Consider the following 19128-nt stretch of genomic DNA (forward strand, 5'->3'; position numbering starts at 1 on the left):
AAAAAAAAAAAGTTCCCCAGGTGATTTTAATGTGTACCTTGGACTCTGAACAACCGTGTGAATGAATATTTATTACCCTAACACATATTGAATGTCTACCAGGTGCAAAGTACTGTGAATAAATTAGAGTTTATGATTTTTAAGGGACATACTACATACAAATCAACTATGACATCAGATGGATAAATATCATGAAAGAAATGTTAACCAAATCTGTGGGAGGAAACTTTAAATTTAACAAGCTTACTGAGCGTCTACCATGTGCCAGGCATTGTACGAACTTCTGGAAAAACAGATGTAAGAAAAAAATAATGAATGCACAATTAATAATTAATGAATACATGGTTAATTTCAAAGGCAGGGTTTTTCAAAGGCTTTTCTTGGGCGAAGTGAGACTTAATAGATAAGTAGGACTCAACTTTTAGAGATGAAGACATTTCAGGAGAGTAAACATCAAGAGAAAAATGAAGGGAAATAAGTGAACCATGGAGTAAGTAATGTACTTCACTGTAACCCGAGAACTGGGAGCATGGGGTTGGATTGGGTTTTCCTGGAAAAGTAGGCTGAACAATGTAAGATGACAGTCACTTTGGAAAATAGTTTGGCAGTTTCTTCAGAAGTTAAACATAAATATAACATACAATCCAGGGACCTGGGTGGCGAGTTAAGCGTCTGCCTTTGGCTCAGGTCATGATCCTGGGGTCCTGGGATCAAGCCCCGTGTCAGGCTCTCTGCTCAGTGGGGAGTCTACTTGTCCCTCTGCCCCTCCCCACCCCCCTGCTTGTGCTCTCTCTTTCTCTCTCAAATAAATAAATAAAATCTTTTAAAAAAATAACATACAATCCAACAATTCTATTCCCAGGTATCTACCCAAGTGTAATGAAAATGTGTGTCCACACGAAGACTTGCATAGGAATGTAATGTTTGTAGCAACATTATTTACAATAGCTCCAAAGTGGAAATTACCCAAATGTCTGCCACAGAAAGTGCATATCCATCAATGGGATACTACTGAGCAATGGAAAGGAATGAATGACTGACATATGCTACAACATGGATGAACCTCAGAAACATTCTGCTAAGATTAAGCAACTAAGTGAAAAGTACCAGATGGAAATACCATATACTATATCCATTCATTGAGTTGAATGTCTGGAAAAGACAGATTTATAGAGACAGAAAGTAGATTAATGGTTGCCTGGTGTTGGCGTGGGAATGGGGACTGACTACAAATGGGTACCTAGGATAGGTTTCTTTGGGGATAGAAATGTCCTGAAACCCGGATTATGGTTATAATGTAATTACTCTGAACATTTACCAAAAAATGTTGAATCGTACACTTAAATAGATGAATTTTGTAATATGCAAATTATACTTCAATAAAACTGGAAAAATTAAGTTATTAAAATCAGAAAGGAAATTAGTAATCTTAGAAATTAAAAATATAATTGAAATTCTAAAACTTAACAGGACTTAAGACTTGAAGATGGGAAATACTCTGGACTGGACAACTTATTTAGAGGACTGGCAAACAGAAGGATTGGATTAAGGAATTCACCAGGATGCAACACAGAGGCAAAAAGAATTTTTTAATCACATTTCAGGATATAGATGAAGAGGCTTCCTCACTGACCTAATGGCGGTTCCAGAAAAGAGAATGTAGTCGATGACAAAGAAACATTATTTGAAGAGAAAATCATTGATAATTTTTCAGAATTAAAGAGAGCACACCAGTCCTCAACAGAAAGTACACTAGCATCTAGAAAGTTCTGATGAAACTGCTAAACACCAAAATAAAACAAACACAAATCTTAAATGCTATCAAGAGAAAGGCAGACTAACCACAAAGGAATGAAACAGTCTGACAGTAGAATTTTTACCAGCAACAACCAGTGCCAGAAAACAATGGAGTACCTTCATCACTGTGCTTTGGGAAAATAAATGTTCACTAGAATTTTATACCCAAATAAATTATCACCCAACACTGAGGGCAAAATAACAACAGTTTCAAATATACAAAGAATTCCCTCCCCCACCCAGACCCCTACAGAAAAGTTTACTAAGAAATAAACTTCAGGGGCACCTGGGTGGCTCAGTCGATTAAGCGTCTGCCTTCGGCTCAGGCCATTGAGTCCCGCATCAGGCTCCCTGCTCAGCGGGGAGCCTGCTTCTCCCTCTCCCACTCCCCCTGCTTGTGTTCCTGCTCTCGCTGTCTCTCTCTCTCTCTCTCCCTGTCAAATAAATAGATAAAATCTTTAAAAAAAAAAAGCAAAAAAGGAAAAGAAATGAACTTCAGCTAGAAGAAAAGTGAACCCAAAGAGAAGGCTTTGGATTCAAGAAAAAATAGTGAGAGGTGATGAAATGTCAGTGAATTTAATTAAGGCTTGATTATAAAAATGATTTTTAAATTTAAAAAAGTCAAATACTCTAGATAACAATGGCAAGATGGGAAAGGAGAGGGCTGTTAAATGGCAAAGTTTGCAAAAATCTTTTGCAGGAATGGGGTGCCTGGGTGGCTCAGAGGGTTGAGAGTCCAACTCTTGATCTTGGATCAGGTCATGATCTCAGGGTCATGATCTCAGGGTCCTGAGATTGAGCCCCAGGTGGAGCCCCAGGCTCAGTGGGGAGTCTGCTTGAGATATTCTTTCTCCCTCCGCCCCTCCCCACCCCCCTGCTTGCTCTCTCTTTCTCTCTAAAATAAGTAAATAAATCTTAAAAGAAAATCTTTTGCAGGAAGAAAGAATTACACAATAACTTTGTTAGAAAAAATTATAGTCAAATACGTATGTTGAAAAAAAAAAGACAATTCTGCGAAGAATAGAAATAAAACCTAACACCCTCAAACCAGCAGTGGAAAATGAGGGAATATAGATCATTTTACTAATCCAATAGAAGGCAGGGACGGAGGAAAAGGAAGAATGAAAAAGGATGGCACATGAAAAACATGAAACATGATGGAAGAATAAGCCCAAATATATTAGTAATCACAATTAATGCACAAGGATTAAATTCACCTGTCAGAAATACAACTAAAATAGAACTTAACAGAAAGATTCAATCTAATGAGATGGAAAATACACACAAACATTAGCCAAAAGAAAGGTAGCATATCGATATCAATATTAAAATGTCTAATTTAATCAATTAGCATAACAACCGTATAAAGAGGCACTACATAATAAGAATCCATTATGATTTCTAATGCAGAATATCCTTTGAGAAACACTGCCTACTGTGCGCTAGGGATCATGCTGCTTTCTCCACTGCTGTCATCTTCAGTGCTTGGCACATAATAGATGTGTCATAAATACTGCTGAGTGGAATGCTTACCACATTGTATTGAAATGATCTATTCGTGTGTTTCTTATACACAGGGGTAGGGACTGTGTCTTAGTCAGTTTCATGCCATCAATATTCAGCACAGCACCTGGCACAAAGTAGGCACTCCATAAATTCAACTGAATTCAAGGTTAATCTCTTCCATAAAATCTCCCCTAACTGTTCCTGCCCATAATGATTTACCCTTTGTTTCCACTTCTATAGAACTCATAGTTTGAAAAACCCAACTTAGCAATTGATTATACAGTAGTGTCTTTGAGTTTTCTTTCCATGTTTCAAACCTTGTGTCTCCAAAAACATTTTAGATTCCTTAAAGATAGAGATGTCTTATATTGTGCCTAGAGCCTTGAATCAGTATTTTTTAGGGGTTGATGTCACATTTGGATAAATGTAGATTAGATCAGTTGGTGCCAGCCACACATGCCAACGCTTCAAGGGGTATCTCCATTCCCTTTTTTCAATCTTTGACTAAAGAAATCACTGTCTGGAGACAGGCTCATATGCAAATAATGTAGAGAAGTTGATGGGAGGGGCAGGAGAAGGCAGCTAGTGTCCAGTTCCAAGACTCTGTGCTCTCTTCCTTCTGGCAAAATAGTCAGAGAGGAAAATGCCTGTGAACCTACAAAAAAATGGGTGTGGAGGGGTGGGAGGGAGATAGAGAAGAGAGCATGCCCCATATACTACTGAACAGAATCTGGACCTGACCCTTCCACTAGCAGGCATGGTATCAGGAGTTTATTATGAGATCAAAAGGAAACCCCACGACAAACAGCTATATTCCCCCACTGGGACCTTGTAAGAGAGGGATTTTGTTTCCATCTATACACAAGGCACAGGAGGGGAACCTACAATAAGAAGCTCCTAATAGGGAAGCTGCAGAGAGCTAACCAAGGGCAGTGTGGCATCTTCTTGGTGGTCTTCATCGGGTCCTGGAGAGGTTCAATCCCGTCCCTGGGAGTAGGTAGGGAGATGGGCGGGCTGACCTCCCAAGGTCTTCTGTAATCCAGTAATTAACTGGGGACTCGTGCACTTCCCCATTTATGCTCTTACACACATCTGCACCAGTCTGATAGTAAGTCCCCCGGGCTGCCTTCCAGGTTTAGTACGGCGCCAGACAAGCTGCTGGCACTCAACAAATGGCTCAAATATTTGTTGAATGAAGGAATAAATTCATCAAGTGTTTAAATAGAGCCCACATGACCTCCCCAGCTGTAAAGTACAATGATGAATAAAATCACAACATTCCAGACCCGATCATTTGAGCAGAGCTGGCAAAGGAAAACAAACGCGCGCGCGCGCACTCCCACCAGCGCTGATTCAACTAGGTTTCCCACCTTGGGAGCACAGACCACCTGCTCAGCACTGTAGGAGTTTCCTTGGCAAGGATCCTCATTCTCCAGACAGGCGCTTCCAGAAGGTCAAGTTACCAAGATTTAGGACCGCTTCCCTTACGGGTCGGCCTCCCAAAGTTTCTGCCCGGATTCAGCCTGGGCCTCCCCTGGGCCCGTCCCCCCTCCCCCAACCTGGGGCCCCCAGGGCGCGCAGCTCGCCGGCCCGCAGCGCCTTACCTTACCTTGGTGAGCTGGGCGATCTTCTTGCACATTTTCACGTGCATCTCGGGATCCCAGTCCATTCTCCCGTCGGCGTCACCGCGGGCATCAGCTTTGGAGTCCTGGCAAGTCCCGGACGCGTGAATTTTGCTGTTGAGGACAGAAGCCATGGCTATAACGCGTCCAACACTCAAGGGTTCTCGCTCGTGTTCTCGCTGCCCGCGGTGTGCACGTGCGTGCGCGCGCGGGCGTGTGAGCGTGTGGGCTTTCTCCGGAGCGGTGGCACTGCAGTCCCGCCGGCCTCACCGCCGCGCGGCCCCTGCCGCCCCGAGGTGCTGGCCTTTCGGCCGGTCCGCGAGCCCACACTCCCTGCTCCGGCGCTCGCTCGCTGGCTCGCCGGCTCTGCGGGCACCCGCACCCTGCGGCGAGACGCCGAGGATCCGCACGTGCCGCTCGCGACCCGCGCGCCGCTCTCCGGCCGGTGAGGGTTTCGCGGGCAACAGTGGAGCTTCCGCGACTAGGAGCCGCCGGCCTTGGAGAGGTTTGCGCTGGCCGCGCGCCGCGCTCTTGGACACGTGGGTGGCTCCGGGCTCCGGACTCAGCAGCGACTGCCCCCGCCCGTGGTGGGCATCCCAAGCCAAGGAAGAATTAAAGCCGGCCTCAGCGTCTGGCAGCCGGGGCGCACGGTCTGGGAAGGGGCCCTTGGCGATGTTCTCCGGGGCGAACGGGTGGCGAGTGACAGGGCACCTTGACCAGCACACTCAGCCGGAGGCTCCGGAGCCTCCGAGCTCGGCGCTGAAGGCGGAGATGGGGGGCGGGAGGTCTTGAGAGGGAAAGGGAGGTAAGAGCAAGTCGCGAGGACGCGACGAGGTACCGGGACCCGGGCGCACAGTGTGGGCCCCAGTCGGGGCTGCGGGTAGCCGCCCCCCTTCCCCCATCTTGGGGAGGAGCCCGGACGTTGCGGGAGGATTGCCAGAGATCACCGAACAAAGGGAAGAAGCCAAAGGGACGGCCGAGGAGCTGGTGACAGAAATCTGGGACAAGAAAGCGCGGAACGTACAAGAAGCGGTAGGAGCGCGGAGGAAAAGTCATCAGAGAGGTAGAAAGGCTGGTAGCAGGTGTGGGAAAGGAGGAAGCAAAGAGGAATGGAGTAGTTGACTAACAGATGGAGCTGAAAGTCTAAGTAAACCGAGCTCAATGAAAGGGAAGTGACTCATCCATATCCACACTCTTGGCCACTGGCCAAATGGAGCCAGAATCTTGTCATCAGGCTTACGAGCTTGTGCCTTTTTATTTTGCTTGTTGAGTGGAGGAGTTAGCGACCAAATTTCTTTGTGGCTTGCTTTCTCTGGGTTCAAACAGTGGGCTTTGGGGAAAGTGACAACATCCTGATCAGATTTTCCTAACGTGTGAATAACAGCATTGCCATAATAAGCAATTTTCATGCTTAATATGTATCATTTTACAGACTGCTTTATATCAGGTGTTTTAGTCATCTTGATAAAGCAAGCAAGCTCCAAAGGGTTTCAGAAACCACAATCCCATTCCTCTACACTGCAGGTAACAATACCCATTTTTACAGATAAGAAAATAGATCCAGAACATTTGTACCAAGCCAGGCAATTGCAAGTAGCCCAGTTGTGACTGAAACCAAGATATTCCTGTTCTAAATTTCTTCCTCTAGCCCCAGTATACCACACTGGGTAGGAATGGCCAATGATATACCAGTTTTTGGTTCCCGGTATATCATCTTAGGTTCTCTCTCCAAGACAACATCTCAGTTTCCCAGTTCATTTAGGAAACAGAAAGTCTGAATCAAAATCACTGCCAGGAGGTTGTTATATAGATTCTTGGTCCTATGCTAGACTCCCTGAGTCAAAATACTTGGAGTTGAGGGTCCGAGAACACACATTTTAAACAATCTCCCTTTAGAGTAGTTTCTGCAGGGTCTTATTACGCATTAAATTTTATAGGAATTCAACCACTGTGTAAACTAGAGGGAAATTAGCCTTTTTAGTCCAAAACTTTACCAAAAGCTGTGCACCATTTTGGAAAATCACATCATCAATGGCCACATGACTCATGCTATTTGGTTGTCAATACAACACACTTGTATTTGACACATTCGTGGTTGAGTCTACCCAGATGTGCAAGCATCCGAATACTGCTTTATGTCATAAAGTTAATCATATCAGATCATTTATATATTGAAATACACATTTAATTATAATGACTTTCCTTTTATTTCTTTATCTTACTGTCAAGAAATTATACTTATTTTTAAAAATGTGTGTATTCATATAAAAATTATCTCTGAATTTCAGTATAGTAACATGAACATTATAAAAAAAAGTGACATCAGGTCTGAATGGGATTGAGAATCACTTCTGTAGATGATCACATACACACTAAAGTTTGGTAAGACTGCGATCTAACCCCAAGTTTTACTTATTTAAATATGATCTTATTAGATCTAGGGGCCAAAATATTTTCCAGTGGGATATCTTTTTTTTTTAAGATTTTTTTTTTTAAATTCATCTGAGAGACAAAGAAAGAGAGAGAGAGAGCAGGAGCAGGGGAAGGGGCAGAGGGAGAAGCAGACTCCCTGCTGAGCAGGGAGCCCGCCACGGGGCTCCATTCCAAGACCCTAGGATCATGACCTGAGCAGAAGGCAGACACTTAACCAACTGAGCCATCCAGGCACCCCGCCAGTGGGATATCTTATACTTTCAAGTTCTTAATGGAAGCCTGGAAAAACCCCAGATTCCCTTATCAGGCTTTGTCGGACCACAGCTACTAAGTAAGGAAGATACTATAAGCTGACCTGTCTTGGAAAGAGTTCTCTGTAGCTGAGATTTCCTAGCACTATGATTAGTAGGTCCTTTCACACTATCAGAGCAGAAGGGAATTAAGCACTGTATCAAATATGGGGTGTGTGTGGGGAACATTTATTAGACCACTAATATGATCTTGGCATTGTGCTATGCTCTTAGCACATGTCCTTACTTCCTCTAAGGTACTTATTATGATTGTCATTCTACAGACTAGGAAATTGAAGATAAGGGAGGCTAAGCACCCGATTTTATACAGCTAGTAATGGATCTGGGTCTATCTGACTTTGAAGGCTATTCTTCCCAGAACACAATGCTGGTAATCTGAAATTCTTAAAAGCCATAATTGATTTGTTCTTTCTGTAGATTATAAAAATGTAAGCTTCTTATAGTACTCCTCTCCCCAAAAAACTCAGCTGTAATAAAACAAAATATAAGCAGCAAGAAATTACCCCCAATCTTACGCTTAGAGAAAACTACCGTTAATATTTTAGAGAAGCTTCTTTTAGATGTCCTCTCTGTACACATCTAGATGCATTTATGTACATAAATACATTTTTAAAACATAAATGGAATACTGTACATCATGTTTTTGAATCCTATTCACTCAATATAAAAGATATCTTTTTCCTTTTTTGTCAATAAAGATATACATTCCCATTTTAAACAACTAATATCCCGTTATATACAAAATAACATATTTATCCTATCCCTTATTGAAAAAAAATTTTTTTATATTCTAAGCAAAATGTTTCATATATGTTTGCTATGTGTATTTTCTTTCTTTTGGTGGGGGGGAGGGGCAGGGAAAAAGAGAGACTTTTTTTTTTAAAGATTTTATTTATTTATTTGAGAGAGGATGAGAGGAGAGAGAGAGCACATGAGAGGGGGGAGGGTCAGAGGGAGAAGCAGACTCCCTGCTGAGCAGGGAGCCTGATGCGGGACTCGATGCTGGGACTCCAGGATCATGACCTGAGCTGAAGGCAGTTGCTCAACCAACTGAGCCACCCAGGCACCCAGAGAGAGAGAGAGACTCTTAAGCAGCATACTCAGCGCGAAGCCCAACATGGGCCTTGATCAGGGCCTGAGCTGAAACCAAGAGTCAGACCCTCAACCGACTGAACCACTCAGGCACCTGAGAATATTCATTTCTGTTCTAAAGGACAGGAAAAACAAAAAGGACATACGAAACTAATGTGTTAAGTGTAACGGGAAAGCAAATAGCTTATGAGATAGAACTGTTTAGATGTGTTAAGTACAGAAAGCATACTGTAAGACATGATAAAGATAGAATGGAAAATATATATAGAAGGGATGGAACAAACAAGAGGGTTACTAACTGAAAATAATGGAAAGGCCAAGGTGTAAGTTAAGATACCACCTTCGGGCCAATAACTACATTATCCCCCCAAATGCTGTTCGTTGTTGACACCCATCCTGGCCCCATGGATGTTCTGCTTCAGAAAAACAGAAAGCATGGCTCACAGCAGATCTCTAACCAGGCATACTTGCCCTGCACATTTCTGATAGAAGAACGTTTTGGCTCTAGGCACCCCTCTATCTGCTGAGCCCCCTTTCCAATTTCAGCTGTGGTCCTCATAACCGCACTATCAGAAGTGAAGGTCGATGCAGCAGACGGGACAAAAACACTGCATAACACAGGATTCAGGTAATATGGTCCTCCCAGCTCCCTGGCACCTTATCCTAAACGTCTTAACCGTCACTGACTCCTATTGAAAAGTGATTCACTAAACTATGTGATTTTGAGCATCTTAATTTGGGCTGTGGTGTTTCCTGCCCATGACATACAGGATAGCCTGTCTGACAGTGTATTTGGAGGTTACCACTGCATCGAGATAACTTCCTGCATGACATCACACGTGGATCGTTGCACACATGTGCCAGTATTTCCATAGGAATAAATCCTAATAAACCAGTTTCAGTAAGTTAGCACATTTTAAATGTTGATGCTATATTTTGTTATACCATTCTCTTGAAGTTATTCCAATTTACACTCTCATTAATAGGGCACAAAAATGCATGTTTTCCCATACCCTTGCCCAAACTAGCAGCTATTGATCTTCAAATAGCTTCCATTTTAATAGGTGAAGAGTGTCTCCCCCTACACACCATTTGTGTGAATATTAGTAGGGCTGTTGGAACACCTTTCCAGAAACTGATCAGTTATAGGAATTAAACTTTTTTTTCCATTGTTTTCACCGGGCTTTCTTCGTGTTGAAATAACTTTCTAGGCCCAAGACAGAGTGTTCAGAATGCCACATCAGCAACCTGAAACTTAAGATAACTTTTGTGTCCTTGTAAATGCTTTGCCTGACCAGAAACACAGTATATCTAGTCAGCCAATCCTCAAATGCCAAGCCAGTTTGGGCTCTGTACTTATTTCCTCTTCCTCCTCACTCCAAACAAGGCTGACTATGTGGCCCCAGCTAATCAGAAATTTTCGATTTTTCTCTTCCTTGTTTTTTTTTTTTTTAATTTTATTTATTTATTTGACAGAGAGACAGCGAGAGAGGGAACACAAGCAGGGGGAGTGGGAGAGGGAAAACCAGGCTTCCCGCAGAGCAGGGAGCCCAGTGTGGGGCTCGATCCCAGGACCCTGGGATCATGACCCGAGCCGAAGGCAGACGCTTAATGACTGAGCCACCCAGGTGCCCCTATTTTTTTTTTTTTTTAAAGATTTATTTATTTATTTGAGAGAGAGCGCATGCATGGGGAAGGGGCAGAGGAGAGAGACTAAGTGGTCTTTAATAATTTTTTAACACTTGATTACAAGATCTTTCCTTGTAGGGGCTTTTAGCACTGGGCCTATGATATATATATTGCAAACATTTCACCTAGTTCGTGATTTATTTCGGCTTTCTTATGCTTGGAAAAGGAGATTTCCAAGGTAAAGCAAGCAAGCTTAGCTAAGAGAGTCTCTTTTTAAAATAGGGTTGGGAGGGGTTGCCTGGGTGGCTCAGTCTTTTAAGCATCCTATTTTGTTTTTTTTAAGATTTTATTTATTTATTTGACAGAGAGAGGGAGAGAGAGGGTGCACACAAGCGGGGGGGAGCAGCAGGTAGAGGGAGAGAGAGAAGCAGGCTCCCCGCTGAGTAGGGGGATCATGACCTGAGCAAGGCAGATGCTTAACTGACTGAGTCAACCAGGCACCCCAAATATTACTCTTGATTTCAGCTCAGGTCATGATCTCAGGGTCATGAGACTGAGCCCCCAGTTGGGCTCCATGCTGAGTGTGGAACCTGCTTAAGATCCTCTCTCTCTCCCTCTGCCCCTCCCCCCTGCTAAAGTGTGCACTCTCTCTCTCATTTAAAAAAAAAAAAAAAAAATATATATATATATATAGGGTTGGGAAGCCATAGGTTATGCATGTCCTCAACTTAGAAACTGTGAACTTTTCAGCTAGCTGCAAGCCCTCAGCCTGGACTTAACTTCCTCCTCACCATGACACCTGAATCATCTGCACTCTTCACTTCCAAAGAGTCAATGTGTTTAGCAAATTTCAATCCCTCATTTTCAGATTAATCCAACCAATCCCAGTTACCCTAATTCCAATCCCTCCTTTGCATAGAGAACCTGAATGAGAACTACACTCATAGCCTTTTGCCTATATAACTCTGCTCTCTGTCTTCCTTGGAACACAATTCAGGTTTCTATCTGAATCTGTGTCTCCCAAATTGCAATTCTAATTGCCCAGATAACCGTCTGTTTGCTCAAATTTTCAGTGAATTCTTTTCTTGGTTGACATGCTCTATAAATATTTTCAATTTTTATGTAGGCAAATCTATCGATCTTTTCTATTATATTTTCTGGTTTTTACTTCATGCTTAAAAAGCTTTTCCCATCTATTAGTTTCTCCTAGCACTTCTGGGGTTTTTTTCTTTTTTTTTTTTTTTTATGGTTACAAATTTGATCTAGCTGAGAGTTATGTTGATATATGGAGTGAGGTTGGAATACAGACCTGTTTTTCCAGATGGCTAGGCAGTTGTCTCAACAGGTATTGAATAATTCATCTTTACCACACTGATAATCCAAGTGCTGCCTTAGGTGATCTCTTTAGTAGAAATTTACTAATCTTTTAGCCTTTGCTTAGTCAGAGTTTTCTTTCGTTATCAGTTAAGTAGCATGGGTAACTTGATTGTCATTACTACTAATATACTTCTACTACTCATCTAAAACCAAGATCACATTCTTCAGTGTTTATTTCACTTAATCTCTTTAAATAGAAGGCGATTTTCCCTACTCTGCCTTATTCCTACTGTTAAAAAGAAAACCACAGGCCCAAAATGGCGTCACTTAGGTCAAGTCACCAAACCAGGGCTTAATGTCTAATATTAATCGTGGTTTCAAGCTCCCCAACAAATACTGTCTTAACTGGTCAGTCAGGAATTTTCTGTTAAGAACCAATAAGGTAATCTGCATGAAGACACCCCCTGCCGCTCCCCCCCAAAGGGAAAGTGACCTTGCCTGGAAGAATCTTTTCTTTCTTTTGCTGATAACTTCCTTGCTTCACGCTCCTTCCTATAAAAACCTTCCATTTTGTACTACAACTTCAGGATTCTGCCTAACTCATGAATTGCTTAATAAAGCCAATCAGACCTTCAAATTACTCGGTTGAATTTTTTTTTTTTAACACTACTCATCTTTCAGACTAGTTTGTAAGTCCGTAAAATATGTGCTCAAGGCTCTGCATTTTTGGGTAGCACCTATATCATATTTTTAAAAGCTAAAGTTCTCTCTCAAAGATCCCCTCCTTTTTGAGGTAAGAATGCAAGAAATGAACACAGAGCTTAAATTGGCACTTTGCCTATATTGTAATCCTCACACACATTAACTAGTACCAGGGTTTCACTAAAGGTAGTGTAGAGGCTGCTTTCAGACAACAAGCTTGAGCAATGGACATCTGAGTAAGGTAAAAGGGCCCACAATGACCACCAAGCTGAATGCAAACAGGCTCATTCAGTGACCCACCTTGAAACTGCCATAGTCCCTAACTGACTAATTACAACCAGGCACAGTTACCAAAAAAGGGAAAATTCCATACGTTCCCATACCTCCTCACTCTGCCCTATATAACTCTAGCCCCTCACCATCGCCTTGTGGCAGACAGCCTATCCTTCGCTGTCCTGCTCACTGCCCCCTTGTAGTGTATTCAATAAGTTTTTATCTCTCTCTTTTTTTTTTAAGATTTTATTTATTTATTTGACAGAGAGAGACACAGTGAGAGAGGGAACACAAGCAGGGGGAGTGGGACAGGGAGAAGCAGGCTTCCCGCGGAGCAGGGAGCCCGATGCGGGGCTCGATCCCAGGACCCCCGGATCATGACCCGAGCTGAAGGCAGATGCCCAACGACTGAGCCACCCAGGCGCCCCAAGCTTTTATCTCTTTTATTCTGCCTTGGGTGAATTCTTTCAAAGGCCTCCCCATCAGATCGGAAGTCCCACAGGTAGCCTGGGATCAGGTCTTATATCTCATCTCCACAGGAGTAAAATAAAGACAAAACCCCTTGTCAGAAAAATGACAACACTTGCACTGATATTATAGTTATCTCAACATAACACCACAGGACATGACACTTTGGAATAAAATGATTTGTGGCAATATTATAGACGGATCATATTGTTGCAGGGGTGTACAATGCAAGGGCCAAGAAAGAATTCTTGAGACATTGTATGGTGCAACCTAGTAAGTTTATTTAAGTTAAGTAGCATGGGGCCAGGACTCCTGGGCAAAGGAGCTACACTTACGCTGTATGAAGCTGGTGGTTTTATGCTTAGTGTTCAAGGGGGAGGGGACGTGCAGGGAGTATTAAATCTTAAATGTCTTCTTCAAATTTCTACTCGTAAACCAACTTTTGAGAGATTTCTCTGGTGCTTACCGTTCAGTTATACATGCAGTCATGAGATCCTTTAAGAATGTAGCCATCAGCAAGTATTTGATCCTTATCAGAATTATATAGGCTATAGGTCAGCCTTCTGGGCTAAAGGTGAACATTCTTCTGCTTCTATTTCTCATCAATATTAATATTAATATGAACACCATGAGCTCCACATGGTTCTGGAAACAGCTTGCGGGAAATGAGTCTAGGAACTCTAGCATTGGTAGTCATTTTTTTTCCATCTTCCTACCTTAAAATTGTGTTACTGGTAACAAAGGTGTGAAACACAGAGATAAAAGAAGAGTTCGGTACAGGAGCTAAGAGCAGTTTGTGGCAGAAGTAGTCTTTTTTTTTTTTTAAGGTTTTATATATTTATTTTGAGAGAGAGAGAGAGATCACGAGCAGAGGGGAAGGGCAGAGGGAGAAGCAGGCTCCCCACTGAGCAGGGAGCCCGATGTGGGACTCAGTCCCAGGACCCTGAGATCATGACCTGAGCCGAAGGCAGACGCTTAACTGACTGAGCCACCCAGGGGCCCAAGAAGTAGTCTTTTCAATACCTGAAACAGTTAACAACCAATTTGCAAAGTACGTCCAACTTTGCCTTAGGGAAAAAGGTAGGAAGTGAATCCAGCGTCAATACTGTTGCCTTTCTGGTCTTTTTCTGGAGTTCAGAGATAATTAAACAATACAACTCTCCAACACTCAAAAAAGGAATGGAACTGATGCTTTTTAATTCTCTTGATTACATAGCAGTAGGGTGCTCAGTACTCAATGGACATGCAAATGTTTTTAACTGAGTTAAGTATTGGTAATATGGCTGACCTATCTATGGTTGAATATTTCAATGTAGCCATTTCTCAATTTCCTATTTGGAATTGATCACTTTGCCTCTGCAGTACAAACCCAAGTATTGTCTAGAGTATTTACATGGATTTAGAACTTTTTTTTTTTTTTAAAGTAAGCTCTATGCCCAGTGTGGGGCTTGAACTCAGGACCCTGAGATCAAGAGTTGCCACGCTCTATCGACTGAGCCAGCCAAGCACCCCCAGAGTTAAAACTTCTTAAATTCTGGTTAACATAGAAATTACCATGAACTTGGTAAAAATGAGCATTTCAGACTCCCCATAGCAGAAATTTTGATTTAGGAGGTATGAGTAAGGCATTTAAACAACCACTTCAGTGATGCTGTTGTGGATGGTACCAGGTCCTACTTTGAAAATTGCTTTAATGGCTCTAACAAACCTTCTCAGTTCCCTCTAGGTCTTGCTTTATAATGTCCTTCTTGTCCTCTCTCCTATTTCAATCCTGTCAGCTGTCAAGTTTCAGCTCAGATCACACTTCTGAGGCAGTCCTGACCTGACTATTCTAGTCAGATACTCTCTCTGAGCTCCCTGGCAATCAGTATAAAAGGGACATCTCCAAACTTTGACCAAGCAATCCGTCAGCAGGAACTTTTTGAGCATGCATTCCCAATAATGTACTTCTTAACCTAGGAATCAGTATTATAGTGTACTAATATTTTACATACACTATAAAATATACACAGAAGTTAACAGATGAATTAAAGAAAATAGGGGTGCCTTGGTGGCTCAGGCAGTTAAGTGTCTGCCTTTGGCTCAGGGTCCTGGGATCGAGTCCTGCATCGGGCTCCCTGCTCAGGGGGAGCCTGCTTCTCCCTCTGCCTTTCTCCCTCTGCCTGACACTTCCCCTGCTTGTGCTCTCTCTGACAAATAAATAAAATCTTTAAAAAAAATACAAGTGTATACATGTGAAAAATCATAAAGTACACTTAAGATTAGTGTACTTTTATATTTTACTGTAGGTATGTTACTCCTTACTTAACAAAAAAAGGCAGATAGACAAATTGACCTGGCATGGTTTACTCAACAGATTTGATGAAAGAGAAAACATATATCACCACACATAATCATTTGCAATTAAATAAAATTTTATTTGATTATATAATAATAATATAAACAAATTATGGGGAAAATCCTCAATCGTAACTCAGAGAAAAGCCCTAAAGCATTATCTGGGAATATATTATGGAGCTGTCACTGGATTTAACTATATCTTGATAGCAAAAACAGTATGGAAGATGAAAAACAGTATGAAATTTCAAAATATTTTTAAAGTAGGTAATTCCTTATGCTTTTGAGTCAACAGAGGCTAAAATTTAAATGAAAGTGCTGTTGACAGTACTGCTATAGCCTACACATCATTTCTGTAAATAAGAAAATTCTGAGATTTGCCTAAGCAATGGACAAAGTTCCTTTTCCAAAAATGTTATAATAATAATAATAATAAATATATATATATATATATTTTTTTTTTTTTCTTCTTTCTGAAAAAGCCTTCTGCAGTGCACGGCTTACTGGAGCATCTATTGCAATTGTGGAGTATGAACCTGAAGAAGCAATCTAATTGCTGACACGACCACAATTTTACTATATTTTTAATGTCAAACTTCTGAAATCTGACTACTAAAATTGTAATAAAATAACTAATGAAATAAAATAAAACTGAAATAAAATTTGAGATTTATATTTGTGACACAGTGACACTCCAGAATGTGTCCATCATCCAAAATCCAAAAATGTGTATTTGGTGTACTTCTAATTGCCTCATTTTAACATTAACCTAGTATCCCATGTACTCATCCTTTTGATTTTCCCCAATATTCCAACATCTGTCTCACTCCTTTCTGCATTTTCCATGTACTCACTTTGTTCCCAGTTTCCTAGAGACCTACTTCCCAAAACCCCCATCCTACTTACTTGACATGGTAGCCATCCCAGCACTTTCCTTCATTGCATTCCTTAGTGAGGTCTTGTTTTCAGGATCCCAAGCCTTCTTATTTAGATTTACTCCTTTGTTTTGGTGAAGCACATTCTCCAGGAGCCTCCTAAGAAAGGGTACATGGTAAGATAAAATTTTGAGACTATGCAAGTCTAAACTTTATTTTAGCCCCATACTTGATTGGATTGTTGGGGTACAGAATTCTACATTGGAAATAAATTTTCCTCTTATATTTGAAGGCTTTGCTTTCATAGTCTTCCTTCAACCAGTGTTGCTACCTAGAAATCTAAATACCAGGGGTGCCTGGGTAGCTCACTTGGTTAAGCAGCTGCCTTCAGCTCAGGTCATGATCCTAGGGTTCAGGGATTGGGCCCTGCATGGGGATCCCTGCTCAGCGGGGGAGTCTGCTTCTCCCTCTGCCTCTCCCCCTGCTTGTGCTCTCTCTCTAATAAATAAATAAAATCTTAAAAAAAAAAAAAAGAAATCTAAATACCATTGTGAAAATTTTTTTTAAAGATTATTTATTTATTTAAGAAAGAGAAAGAGAGAGCAGGGGGAGGGGCAGAGGAAGAGGGAGAGAAAGAATCCTTAAGCAGACTCCCCACTGAGGGCAGAGCCCAATGTGGGGCTTGATCCCAGGACCCTGAGATCATGACCTGAACCAAAATCCAGAGTTGGATGCTCAACCGACTGAGCCACACAGGTGCCCCATGAAAATATTTTATGTAACTCTTGTTTCGTCCCCTTTGGAAACTTTTAGGACCTTCTTTAATCCTGTCATCCTGAAATACCATGTTTATGCTTTTCTGTGTTTTAATTCATTGTGCTGGGCACTCAGTGGATCCTTTCAATTTATGTGACTCAGGTCCTACATTTTGGGGAAATGTTCTTTGCTATCTCTTTTCACCTCCTTTCTCTGTTCTCATTTTGGAGCTCTTACTAATCAGATGTTGTATCCCATTCTGATCTTCTAATTTTCTTTTCTGTTCTTTCCTATTCCCCATCTCTTTCTGTTCTACTTATTGAAATTTCTTCAACTTATCTTCTAACACAACTACTGAATGTTTAATTCAAGCTCTATTTTTCCAATATTTTTATTATCTGATTGTTCATTTTTTCTAGCATCCTGTTCTTACTTCATGGATGCAGTATATTCTCCTGTTTCTGAGAGTATTTTATGTGCCTTGCATTATTTCCAGGTTTTTGTTCATTTATTTGTTTTGGTTCTTTTGTTTTGGTCTTCATGTTTCATTGTTGAAGTTATTCTCAAATGTCTCTTGATCCTTGGCTATCAGTGTGTCATGATTATTAGAGACTGGAAGACATGTACAAGTGGGCAAGGCTTGTGGGCTATGGGTTTCATTGCAACCAATAATCAAGTGGCAAGTTGTTTTTATACTTGTTCATCTCTCTGGGTGGGGTGGGCAAGGCTGGGTATTTAAACTCAGTGCCAGATTCTGTAGCCAGGTGGAGAAGGGGACTGAAGGCTCATGTTCAGAATACTGACATTCTCTCCATCTCTTGTTTTCAGTATAACACCTCACTGCCACCACTACTCTCCCCCAAGTCCCAGTTCTAATCTGTTCGGTTTGATTTGTCCAGAGAATAAGCCTCCCATCTTTGGCTAGAAAGAGGGATAAGTAACCTGCTTCAAATCCTTGAGTCTTTGGGGGGTTCTGGAAATGTTCCAATGTGTGGATCTTTTCTGCAATGCAGAATGGTTGCCCAAAATATCAAGTATTTTTTTTTTAAAGTAATGCTTAATCTTTTCCTTCGTGATAAAGCAAAGTGAGAAATTAACTGCTTAGGGGCACCTGAGTGGCTCAGTCGTTAAGCGTCTGCCTACGGCTCAGGTCATGACCCCAGGGTCTTTCTGGTTGTTCAGGGTGCAATCACAAAGCCAATCTAGGGTCTTTCATAAAAACTGGCCATACCCTTGGACTGTTCCAAATGTTTGGGTGCCTCCCAAAGGAAGTTGTCCCTTCCAGACTATTGCCTAATGAACACATTGTAAAACATCAGTTGATACACTGGGGTGTCAGGTCCCACACTTGACACCAGGGATGGAATGTTAGCATTAAATAAGCATAACTTTGGCGGTTAACCCAAATGTAATTTTCCCTGAAGTAACAATGAGCTCCTGAATTTACAAGCTGCAACACTGATTCTGACAATTTTATCTGGTTTCTGCTGAAATCTAATTTGATACCACACCAACTTGGTTTCTGTGTATACTAGGAACTTAGTTTTAATCTAGTCAGGCTGACCAGGATCCTGAGTCTCCTAGATGATTACAGATCATGTTCTACTCCAGGGGAACAGGGCATCAATTCCCAAATGATCCCAGGAATTTTCACATTGTGTGTCAGGGTCATCTATGTCTTCCCAAATAAATTGCCCAAACTCCAGTCAACTTGTTTTATGATCCAACCCTAAATTGTCACTAGCATTTTAAACGGATTCCATGCTGTTTGGAAGCAACAATTCTGGGACCCTCTGCTTGCTATATTAAATTATTTTTAAAATCAGGCATTCCTTTCCCACATCTCACTGAGGAGCTGGCCATAGTTCTCACAGCCAACAGGAGTTGGGTAGCCAGCAAGTGTCAGGTCATTGTGTTACCTTCATCCTTTCCATTTTCTTGGTCTCACATCCAAAACTGTTATATAATCCCACTGATGCCACCAATTGAAAGGAAGAATGTAGAGGACTG

At 41.7% G+C, this 19128-nt stretch overlaps 1 protein-coding gene across 3 annotated transcripts in view; it reads right to left on the bottom strand.

The window, feature by feature from the left end:
- Positions 1-16762, bottom strand: part of FAM184B (family with sequence similarity 184 member B) — a 163541-nt gene extending 146779 nt beyond the window's left edge. For 2 of the 3 annotated variants that reach the window (XM_032400065.1, XM_032400063.1), the window contains exon 1: positions 4913-5583. In XM_032400065.1, the coding sequence (XP_032255956.1) occupies positions 4913-5059 (147 nt within the window). In that variant the 5' untranslated portion in view covers positions 5060-5583. Of the gene's footprint in view, positions 1-4912; positions 5584-16393 lie in introns of those variants that run through there. The other variant, XM_032400064.1, reaches the window with a different exon arrangement.
- Between the last annotated feature and the right edge of the window lie 2366 nt (positions 16763-19128).

The sequence above is a fragment of the Phoca vitulina genome, unplaced genomic scaffold (assembly GCF_004348235.1).
Source record: "Phoca vitulina isolate PV1807 unplaced genomic scaffold, GSC_HSeal_1.0 scaffold3, whole genome shotgun sequence".
In the NCBI taxonomy this organism is placed as follows: Eukaryota; Metazoa; Chordata; class Mammalia; order Carnivora; family Phocidae; genus Phoca; species Phoca vitulina.